This window comes from Entelurus aequoreus, linkage group LG10 (assembly GCF_033978785.1).
Source record: "Entelurus aequoreus isolate RoL-2023_Sb linkage group LG10, RoL_Eaeq_v1.1, whole genome shotgun sequence".
Classification (NCBI taxonomy): Eukaryota; Metazoa; Chordata; class Actinopteri; order Syngnathiformes; family Syngnathidae; genus Entelurus; species Entelurus aequoreus.
In genome coordinates, this window is record NC_084740.1 from 31053454 (window position 1) to 31065621 (window position 12168).

Below are 12168 nucleotides of genomic sequence, written 5' to 3' on the forward strand. Positions count from 1 at the left end.
TTATTTGTGATTTGTACGTTTTCAGAATGTCCATCCATCCATCCATTTTCTACCGCTTATTCCCTTCGGGGTCGCGGGGGGCGCTGGAGCCTATCTCAGCTACAATCGGGCGGAAGGCGGGGTACACCCTGGACAAGTCGCCACCTCATCGCAGGGCCAACACAGATAGACAGACAACATTCACACTCACATTCACACACTAGGGATAATTTAGTGTTGCCAATCAGCCTATCCCCAGGTGCATGTCTTTGGAGGTGGGAGGAAGCCGGGGTACCCGGCGGGAAACCCACACAGTCACGGGGAGAAAAATGCAAACTCCACACAGAAAGATACCGAGGCCGGGATTGAACTCATGACTACTCAGGACCTTCGTATTGTGAGGCAGACGCACTAACCCCTCTGCCACCGTGCTGCCGTTTTTCAGAATGTCCTTGTTCTATTTTTGGCCAGAGTAAAATAGAGAAAACAACCTGAAGTTGTCTTTATTTTGAAGTTATCATGCCATGATTTTTACCATTCCGGCCCACTTGGGAATACATGTTCCTAATACATGATCTAAAATGAGTTTGGACACCCCTGGTCTAAACGCAATGCGACCTGAATGCGACCCGTATGTGACTTTGTCAGCTTTGCGCGAGCTACGTGATTTTGTGTGGGCTGGGAAAAACTCGACCCGCCAGCGGAAAAATATGCTTCATCACGACATCCGGTTTCAGTGAGTAAAGACTTTTTGCAAATAGTAGAGTATATGTAATATATGAATATATATTTTTGTTCCCAAGAAGTAGCGATTGTTGATGGACTGGTATTGACACGTTTCGTACATTGCAAAAGTTGTTTGCGTGAGTTAAAAAATAAGGCTAACCAGGGGGTGAGGGTGATGGGTCAAATGCAGAGGATAATCTCACCACACCTGGTGTGTGTGTGACAATCATTGGTACTTTAACTTTAACTTTATTTACATTGTAGATTGTCACTGAAGGCATCAAAACTATGACACCTGTGAAGTGAAAACCCTTTCAGGTGACTACCTTTTGAAGCTCATCGAGAGAATGCCAAGAGTGTGCAAAAAAAGTAATCAGAGCAAAGGGTGGCTATTTAGAAGAAACTTGAATAGAAAACATGTTTTCAATTATTTCACCTTTTTTTTGTTAAGTACATAACTCCACATGATTTAATTCATAGTTTTGATGCCTTCAGTGACAATCTCCAATGTAAAAAGTTTAGAAAATAAAGAAAACGCATTGAATGAGAAGGTGTGTCCAAAGTTTTGGCCTGTACTGTATGTATATTAATTCATACATATATCACTTTATATTATTTTCACGTAAAACAACAAATGTTATCTTAATTAGTAGTAGTAGTAGCGACTTCCTTGTTCATTTACGGAATCTGGTCAACTTCTGTTGTTTTCACTTTATCGAACTGCGCATGCAAGTTACGTCGAGGCCACATTGGGGCCACATTGGGGCCACATTGAGGCCTGTGCGCGTTTACACTGGAGTCTGATAAAGATCACATTTTACTTGCAATGTCAACAGTCAGCTGGAAAAAAAATCTGATTGAAAAAAAATCCGATTTGGGTCACATTTGGGCTGAAGTGTAAACCTAGTCCTAAAAACCGGGATGGAAAGCAACGTTACATCGAAAACAGGTGGTCCTCATTTTAAGACGTTCTTTATAATATTTGGTAGCTTCTGTGGCTGGTGGGCCCATGACGAGGACTTCTGTTTTGTTTGATCAGCCGTTTTACTGCCGTGTGACAAGCACCATTTGGAAACAATTAAGGTATGTATATAAGTATTTATAAAATGGCTCGTACCGCTAAATACAGTGTTTGCAGCTTATTGTCCGGAGCTTCTGATATATGTAAAAATATTAATTTATTCAAAAATGTAATGGGTGCGGCTTAAATACCAATGCGGTACGGTAGTTTGCTGTCTGAAGAAGAAACTCTTTTGTAACAAAGTATACATTTATTTAGATTTAAAAAATTTACCAACAGAAACCATATCTTTTAAAAACCATATCTATATTTAAATAATAAATGTCATAAATTATGAATAATTGTAGTTGATTCATTAATTATTTATTAGTTATTAAAGGATAAAAAAAAAAGATACCTAAAAATAACAATTACAGTAGATTCCGCGCATATTCGCAGATTTCTTAAAAAAAAAAAAATCAAATTATTGTTGTAAAATTAGCTCTACAATTAGTGAAGCAAGGTTTGGTAGTTTGAAATGCACCTCCATGAATGATTAATAAATACTAAAAAAAGAAAAAAGGAGAGAGAACTAGTTTTGCGACATGGCGGTAGAAAACGTACACAAAGTAATGGGCTTATCTAGGCGGAATTCTTTTGTTGGTTGTAGTTCACTTTTAACCGGAATCTCTCTTGTCCCCCGAGCGTGAGGTGCACCAAATCAAATGAAAGTGAAAGTAAGAAGTGAAGTGAAATAAGTAAAGCTGTCTCCAAATAGTCGAAGTTTCGAGTGGGAGGAGTCTGATCGTGGGACGTAACTAACATTTAAACCTTCACTTCCCTCCCTGGTGAGTTAATTAATAGCTGTGCACAGCAGGTGTGTTGGGGTGGGGTGGGGGGGGGGGCGGTGGGGGGGGATACATTGATTGCGTACAAGTCATTTTTTTTAGAGCGTAATAGAGGTCTTAGTGTGGGTTGTCCCTTTCGGCCTTTCCCCGAGCGGTCGCTGCTTCCTGGTGTGACGTCTGTCAAAACAGCTGGCCGTGTTTTGGCCTGCCACACCTCTTGTTGTGTCAAATCTATTTGTCTGCACCCAATTTACTAATTGTGTTGGGAGGAGGTTTCTACTCGGCTGTCAGACACGCAGATCGCCGTGCTGAAATCCCGTCGATGGGACTCGCCTGGAAATGGGAAGGGCGTCGAGACGCACCACTCAGGTGTAGCTCTCCTTTTGCAAAGGTAATCATCCTTCCTTAGGTTCTTACAGAAACTTTGCTACGACTTTTACTTCTTCTCGTTAGTCAAGTTTGGAAAAGTCGCAAATGAATTTTTTGCTTCGTTTACCTTAATGAAAGACTTTTATAAATCCCTTTAATTAACTGGACCTGACACCTACTGACCAGTCAGCGTACACGACGGCAGTTGGGTCTCAATTTTTTACACCTCAGAAAACTCTTGGCTATCCAAGTACCATTATATTTACCAACAATAAAATACAGTAGCGTAGTGGACCTAAATATTCATTAAAAACAAGGCAGATGTTTCAAGTATTTTCAATGTTTTTGGCCACTGTAACATTACACAAAGTTTGAACAGTAACAGTATGTTTTAATACTGACTTCAATAATTATTTGGTGTACCACTAGATCAGGGGTGTCAAACTCATTTTAGATCGAGGGCCACATGGAGAAAAATCTACTCCCAAGTGGGCCGGACTGGTAAAATCACGGCATGATAACTTAAAAATAACTTCAGATTGTTTTCTTTGTTTAAAAATAGAACAAGCACATTCTGAAATTGTACAAATCATAATGTTGTTGTTTTTTACACTTACATGTTGCGGTTAATAGTATTCTATCTTTATTTGTCGTTATTTATACTTTCTAAATAAATGATGTGATAATGTTCATCAGTCAACTCATTGGTGTTAATGTTCAATATTTCAAGATAAAAAAATATCAAAATAAAATTACAAGATGTTATTTATGTAGTTTGATTATTTTCCTTGACTGGTGTACTAATATGTGATTTATTTGTTTTTACACATGTTGCATCATCTTTCATTAAAAAATGTCGGTTCATTTTTATACTTAGTAAACTCATCCCGCGAGACGGATAAAACCTGTTCGCGGGCCTGATTATGTTTGACACCCCTGCACTAGATGGAACTCACATAGCACAGTTTGAGAATCACTGCTTTACTAAATATCATATGTTTATTTCTGTTGGAATAATAACAGATTCCACTGATCGCCGATGATGGACAAAATCTAACGAATCAGTTTGATTATGAAAATCTTTAGTGGAAGACAGGCCAAGAAATGAGACTTGTTAAAATTGGACTAAAATGTTGGCTTTGTGACCAGGTCATCAAGAATGAAGATTGTATCTTTAAACAGTGATAACTAAGCGGTGTACTGGTTTTTATTATTGAGACTTCTCCCTTCCAATACCAGAGGGATACAAGGACGGAGTTGTTCTCCTTTTATTAGTTTTGATTTATTCTTTTAATAATTATTTCTTAAACAGTAGGAAGGGGATTAACATGGCCACATTCGTCGCGGTTTACCTGACACTTGAAACGTGACAAATTGGAGAAGAGTACATAACAACGTAACTCGGACGGTTATGGATGGATTTTGAAAAAAATACATCACTCATATACTACGAACACACTTCACTTCCTGCTTACGGCGTTCCACGCCCCCACCTTGCCGGCCCTGCGCTGCTCAGAGGATTCTGGGAAATTTAGCTTAAGAACTAGAAAGAAAACTACACAACAAGTTTTTGTTTTTGTGAAGACTTTGAAACCGAAATACCGCGGTATCTGCAATACCGTTACACCCCTAGTCCCTATTATCTATGAAAGAAACGGTCATTGCTTTAAAAAAAAACAAACAAACAAAAAAAACGGCTTCACTACACATCTTAAAACGAAGCCCACAGCTCTGCAAACTATCTGTCAATCAGCTAAAGTCATGGGAGTTGTAAGTTTGATTGCATTGTATTTTTTTCAGCGAATAGGCTAACTTAGTTGCTGTGCCAGTGCACATAGCTCACATAGCTAACGTTAATGTCGCTAACATTTGTGTCCTCCCGTCCCACTCCCTAACGTTACATTGTTGTATTTTTTCTTCTTCTGTCAGAATAATTATGTATATATTATCACACAACTCTTATGCTTAAGGGCCGTTGCTATAGTTATTATCAATTGTCCTGAAATTGTATTTTTCTTTGTCTGTGCAAAGCTGGCAATCCCAAAGATTGCAAGCCAGTCTCGTATCAGTGTCTGTGTCCAGGAACGGCCCGCTGACTGCCAAGGCCGAACACCGCCGTGACGCAGACTGTCAGCACATTTGTATAATCATATATTGTGTCTAACTGGAGCTGTCGAGATTACCCCCTTCCCTCAGCGACAGCTTCAGTGATGTAACCAGGGACCTTCCAAATAAATAGAGGAAGCACGTGGGCTGGACTTTTAGAACGTAGTTTGGATCTGTAACTAGAGTACAGCCCAAATAACGTCTCTCCTCAATTGAGCCAAATTTAACTGTCTCTGCATGATTCCTTGCTTCTAGTCTGTTTAATAGATGTCATCAGTGTTTGAACCTGACATCTTAAAACGGCATCTACTATGTTGGACAAGAGCAGACTCAACGTGTACAGTACTAATGGGACGGATTACCTGACACATGAAACGTGACAGATTGGGAGGTGCACAACCCGCTTCAGTTGAATATCTTAAAATGTGCTTTGTGGGAATTCCAACTAGAGTGGCGCTTTCCATCATTTCCAGCAGACCGCATTGTAAAATTATTATTCATCTCACGTGAGATCCACCCAGGAATGGGGGCCGTACGAATCACTTCCCTACTGAACGTCCTTCACGCGTTCTGTGACGAGTCTGGGTAACCCGAGGACCACCTGTACCGTGCTCGCAGAACTGAATATCGTAACACTTTTAAGTCAAAGATTATTTCCGTGTGTTCATACGTGGCTGTGCATGGACAGGGGGAAACCTTTCATCACGCCAACTATCGTGTTGTTTTTTTCAATGTTAATGAAAGCGACTGTGTGCTGTTATTTGTCCTCACGGTCCAACATAAATACTCACAAGTATTCACAACATTTCCTGAAAGCTATGTACACATGTTGTCACAAAGAAATACCATCAGTGTGTTTTAAGTGCTAAGTGAGAGGTGCACGTTTTCCTGTGTTTTATGTACAATTCTTCAAGTTGCGTTTGAAATGCATGACTTATGGTAACTTAGGAGTAAATGTGTTCAGTAGTATCGTCAACATCGAAAAAAAACCCTAATAAAATTACATTTTTATCAAAAGGACATTCTTTCCCTTGCAGTGTTTATCCCAGTAAGATCCACGAGATCGTGTTGTTGAATGTTCTTCATCATAATCCCATTTCAGGTTTTTTTTTTTTTTTTTTTTAGTGACAGGTGTTAGAATTGTGCTGTCTTTCTGTCAGGTTGTCGTCACCGTGACGCCCACGCCGTCCTTGACGTCGTCTCTTTCACGGGGCTCATAAATAAAAAAATCCGCCATTCGCCGAGCTGTGCTTTCATACGAAACGGATCCCGCTTTGTCTTTTCTTCACAAAAAAATAAAAAATAAAATAAAAATTTCACCTTCAAGTGACGATAAGGGTTAGATTGTCTTTCAAAAACTTGCCAGCAACTGTTTTGTGTCCCATAAACAACCACCTGCAATAAAAGACAAACACACGATCAATCCAAACTCACTCAGAACTAGGGTTGTACGGTATACCGGTATTAGAATAGTACCACGATACTAATGAATCATATTCGGTACTATACCGCCTCTGAAAAGTACCGGATAGAACATGTTAAAAGAGAAAGTAAGCATATTGTGGGGGGAGGTGTAGCCAGCGCTGCCTGTAGGAGTAAAAGTCACCGCTGCTGTCCGTGGTGCTGAGGACGAGACACAGCTGGCAGGTGATTAGATTTCACAGGTGGTACGTGTTAATCTAATCATCTGTTGTCTTTAAGAGTGAGCGGCCGGGTGCAGGAGGACAAGGAAGTTTGGAGAGTGACTGAAAAGTAAAAAAACATACGATCAAACATACGATCATTAAAGGCCTACTGAAACCCACTACTACCGACCACGCAGTCTGATAGTTTATATATCAATGATGAAATCTTAACATTGCAACATATGCCAATACGGCCGGGTTAGATTAGTAAAGTGCAATTTTAAATTTCCCGCAAAATATTCTGCTGAAAACGTCTCGGTATGATGACGTTTGCGCGTGATGTCACGGATTTTGCGGACATATTGGGACACCATTGTGGCCAGCTATTAAGTCGTCTGTTTTCATTGCAAAATTCCACAGTATTCTGGACATCTGTGTTGGTGAATCTTTTGCAATTTGTTTAATGAACAATGAAGACAGCAAAGAAGAAAGCTGTAGGTAGGATCGGTGTATTAGCGGCTGGCTGCAGCAACACAACCAGGAGTACTTTGAGTTGGATAGCAGACGCGCTACTGTGAGTACAGCTTTGGCTTCCAAACATTTGATCGCTTGCCCGTTCGTGCGTGCCGCTATGTGCATGTCACGTACGTAACTTTGGGGAAATATATGTGCTGTATGAACTTTACGGAGGTGAACGGTACTTTGGGCTGTGGGATTGAGTGTGTTGTGCGGGTGTTTGAGTTGTATTGGTGGGTTATATGGACGGGAGGGGGGGCGGTGTTTGTTATGCGGATTAATTTGTGGCATATTAAATATAAGCCTGATTGTGTTGTGGCTGTGTTTATTTACTGTTTTAGTCATTCCCAGCTGAATATCAGGTCCCACCCGCCTCTCACAGCATCTTCCCTATCTGAATCGCTTCCACTGCCCTCTAATCCTTCACTCTCACTTTCAGCCACACATTTTTCATCCTCGCTCAAATTAATAGGGTAATCGTCGCTTTCTCGGTCCGAATCGCTCTCGCTGCTTGTGGCCATGATTGTAAACAATGTGCAGATGTGAGGAGCTCCACAACCTGTGACGTCACGCTACTTCCGGTACAGGCAAGGCTTTTTTTTATCAGCGACCAAAAGTTGCGAACTTTATCGTCGATGTTCTCTACTAAATCCTTTCAGCAAAAATATGGCAATATCGCGAAATGATCAAGTATGACACATAGAGTGGATCTGCTATCCCCGTTTAAATAAGAACATTTCATTTCAGTAGGCCTTTGAAAACCTTGTTAAACCTGCACGCTGGACTCCTGTGCCCGGCCGCTCACTCTTAAAGACAACAGAGGATTAGATCAACACGTACCACCTGTGAAATGGAATCATCTTCCAGCTGTGTCTCGCCGTCAGCACATGCCTCGCCCCTGCCCGATGGCGCTCGGCCTCAGCACCACGGACAGCGGCGGTGACTTTTACTCCTACAGGCAGCGCTGGCTACACCTCCCCCCCACACATATATTAACAGTAATTGAACAAGTAGATTAATAATTCATTTTCTACCACTTGTCCTTAACAATGTTGACAAAATAATAGAATGAAAAATGACAATATGTTACTGCATAAACCAGCAGCTAAATTAGGAGCCTTTGTTTGCTTACTTACTAATAAAAGACAAGCTGTCTTGTATGTTCACTATTTTATTTAAGGACAAACTTGCAATAAGAAACATATGTTTAATGTACCCTAAGATTTGTTGGTTAAAATGAAGCCAATAACGCACTTTTTTGTGGTCCCCTTTATTTAGAAAAGTACCGAAAAGTATTGAAATAATTTTGGTACCGGTACCAAAATAATGGTATCGGGACAACACTACTCAGAACTAACACTATATTATTTGTCAGTAAAGTTCCAGGACTGTTGATGTCGATTAAGCATCTGACGATCAAGAGATTATGCGGTGTTTGCTTTTGTTCAATGTGCGAGAAGAGGCGAGAGTTGTGGCAGGACAACTCGTACCCGCTTCACCATGGCAACCAGCCTCAAACGCATTGATGAGCATCTGACAGTTTCTGGCTAGAGGAGGAGTGTCAAACAAATTTTAGATGGGGGGGCCACATGGAGAAAAATCTACTCCCAAGTGGGCCCGGCTGGTAAAATTACGGCACGATAACTTAAAAATAAAGACAACTTCGGAAGGTTTTCTTTGTTTAAAAATAGAACAAGCACATTCTAATTAGTTATTTTTTACACTTACATGTTGCGGTTAATAGTATTCTATTTTTATTTGCTATTATTTATATTTTCTGAATACATTTAATTTAATTAATTCAATTAATTGTTCATCAGTCAACTCAGTGTTAATTTTCAATCTATCAAGATAAAAAATTATATCAAAATCAAATTAAAGTATGTTATTTATGTTGTTTGATCATTATCCTTGACTGACATATGTAGCGTCATCTACAAAGATACAAAGAATTGCTATTGTGACATCTAGTGGACACATTTAGAACAGCTGTTTCTTTCATTGAAAAATTTCAGGTAAATTATTATACTTAGCAAACTCATTGCGTGCCGTACGTTTGACACCCCTGGGCTAGAAGGAACATCGCCGTGGTGGAGCACAAGATATTTTTTCCTTCTTTCGACCGAGCTGCGGAAGATACTGGAAAAAAACCCTTTCCAGGGGTGCTTGAAGACGTTGCAGACAAAAAGCTGGGAAAATGCAATAGACTCGAGGGAGAGTGCTTCAATGGGGAAATTGTAGGATTAGAAATATAACTGTTGTGACACCAGTCCTGGAACTTCCCTGACATACCTTGTATATTAGCATTTGGGTCATCGTGATCCAAATCTTGAATAGATAAAATAGTAGAATAAAAACCGATTTGATTGCGTTGGTACGTGCATGAGGAAGGGGATTCATATGGCCCCATTCGTCGTGGTTTCCCTGACATATGTGACGAATTGGGGAATTGCACTATCCACTTTCGCCACCAGACGGCAGTAGAGTGTTGAATATCTTAAAATGTGTTTTATGACAATTACAACTTTAACCACAGCGTCAGTTACTATGTAGAGTGGTGCTTTCCATCATTTTCAGCAGACTGCATTGCAAAATTATAGACATACAAACGGGGCCACATACATTAATTGAACAATATTGCTGTCCGAAACACGACATTTGCCAAGAGTGTGCTGACTGAAAATGTATTTCCTGTTTCGTCTCTTGAACCGGAAGTAGAACTGTCCATAGCGTTTCTGCTCGAAAGGATTCTTCAGTCGTCACTCCAAGTAGCGTTTGTAAGTTTTACAATAAAACTAAACCTATTTAAATTAATAAACTATCCCAAGTGTGATGTCTGTAGGGAATGTTTTGATGAATATTTGTACGTGCTATCGTAATGTAATCAAGCTAGCATCATTAGCATTAGCGAATATGCTAACATTTTTTACAAGTGTCTGTGTTAGTATTATTAACTTACAATGGCATTCTTTTTGTATTGTTTCAGTTTCACAAGTTCCTCAGTAAACTCACCAAAACACCACTGTGGAGTTATTGGGTCTTTTTAGCGGTTAGTAGGTAGTAGATGACTTCTGTTTTGTTTGATCGGCCGTTTTACGGTTGCGTGACAGGCACCGTTTGAAAACAATTAAGGTATGTAAATAAACATTTACAAAATATTTCGTACCGGTATATATTTGCGGCTCATAGTCCCATGCGACTAATATATGTAAAAATATTTATTCTTCTACAATTTGGTGGGTGCAGCTTTCATACTGGTGCAGTACAGTACTCGTTACTATAACAAGTAACAGCGTTATTTCTAACACTAACGCTAAGTATCCTGAATCTGTAAACTCATTTTCTTGGAAAAAAGGCACAAACCAAAGGGTATTAATGTGTACTTCCTTAGTAAATCCAAGATTCCTCAGGTAGCTTGTGCCAAATATCCATATATCCTATTGGTTACTATTTTTTGTGGCTTTTTAGTCAAACTTACCATGATCTGGGAGAAAAAAATAACTCATATTTCCACATTGGGGTCTGTGAATCCCTTTTTCCCTTCGTTTACAAGGACGGGCTTCTCTGTTCTTGTGTGCCAGACGAGTATCTATAGATGGGTGAAACAGGAAAGAAGAAAACACCATTAGCAACATGCGGTATGCTTCATACGCGCATTCATTTCCTTTACCCCTTTCAAATCCTATTCTGTTACCAACTACTTGACAGAGAGAAAGAAAATGTAACTTTGTTGAGGGTGAACTCATCAGCAGTTTTCTCCTGAGTGATTTTACAACATTGGTTGTGTTGCTGCTGTGTTGTGCAATATACTTGTTCATAAACCATGTACACATTTTCATTGGCTCAAATATCCTTACTTGAATAATTATTTTTTTAAATAAACGTGTGATATGTATTGCTATCCATCCATCCATTTTCTACCGCTTGTCCCTTATTCGCGGGGGGTGCTGGAGCCTATCTCAGCTGCATTCGGGCGGTAGGCGGGGTACACCCTGGACAAGTCGCCACCTCATCGCAGGTGATATGTATTGCATAAATGAAATAACCGCCACTATGTCATGATCTCACGTAACAGTTTCGACTTTATTATTAATTTCCTTTGTTTCTGTATTATTTTCTGTGAAGCGCTATTATTTTTGTTCATGTCCACCACTCCATTTGTTTGTCTCAGGTTGCCAATCAAAGATGCTTTTTTATGTCAGCCCTGTCCTCTGTTGCATTATTTCTTTTATTTTGTTAGTAAATACATTTTACCTGCACTTTGCCTGCCGTCTCTGCAACCTGTCCTCTTTTGCGTATGTTTCCCGTGCACTATTTGTTCTATTTTGTTAGTAAAAACATTTCAACTGCACTTTGCCTGCCGTCTCTACACCCTGGGGTCCAGACCAACAGCGATCAACACCAAAACCTAACACACTATCCAATTATTGTTTGCTTCCAAGATATTTTGAGGACATTTCTTTTGAAAACTCCCTTTAGGTTGTCATGACGCGGAGTCGAACCCGCGTTTCCTCTGCAACTGGAGCTGCAGGCAACTCTGCTAACCCCTCTGCTGGCAGCACACTCAGACACGCCTCTGCTCGCGCTGAGCACAACACGCCCACACAGCAACAAGCCTGCAAGCAATCACTGATCAGCGCACCTGGACTTGACGAGGGGGAGCGGCATAAAGACCAGCGGACCCGAGGAACCTTTGCCAGAACGTCGCTAACCTTCCAGTAAGCATCACGTCTGGCATTCCTTTCCCAGTGATTTCCTCGTCCTTGTTTTGCTCTCTCTCCGTGTTTCCCCCTGGTTCATGCCCTTTTGTCTTTCCACAGTGACTCCCCTGTCCTCCGTGATCGTGCCTTGTCACTCGACACTAGTGATGGGTTGATGAGGCCTCATGAAGCGTTTCGACACATTGCAAAACTGTATTGATACTGTGTCGATACTGTGTCACTAAATACTGCCATCTGCTGGACATTAAAAATCCCTACAGGCAACCTATGGACCGACT

The 12168-nt window shown here is 40.4% G+C and overlaps 1 protein-coding gene across 5 annotated transcripts in view; it reads right to left on the minus strand.

Moving 5' to 3' along the window:
* Positions 1 to 292: 292 nt before the first annotated feature.
* The window catches only part of LOC133658456 (galactosylgalactosylxylosylprotein 3-beta-glucuronosyltransferase 1), a 247311-nt gene continuing 235435 nt past the window's right edge, over positions 293 to 12168 (minus strand). For all 5 annotated transcript variants that reach the window (XM_062060531.1, XM_062060530.1, XM_062060527.1 and 2 more), the window contains 2 exons: positions 10648 to 10758; positions 293 to 6423 (listed from right to left, as the gene is read on the minus strand). In XM_062060531.1, the coding sequence (XP_061916515.1) occupies positions 10672 to 10758 (87 nt within the window). In that variant the 3' untranslated portion in view covers positions 293 to 6423; positions 10648 to 10671. The remainder of the gene's footprint in view (positions 6424 to 10647; positions 10759 to 12168) is intronic.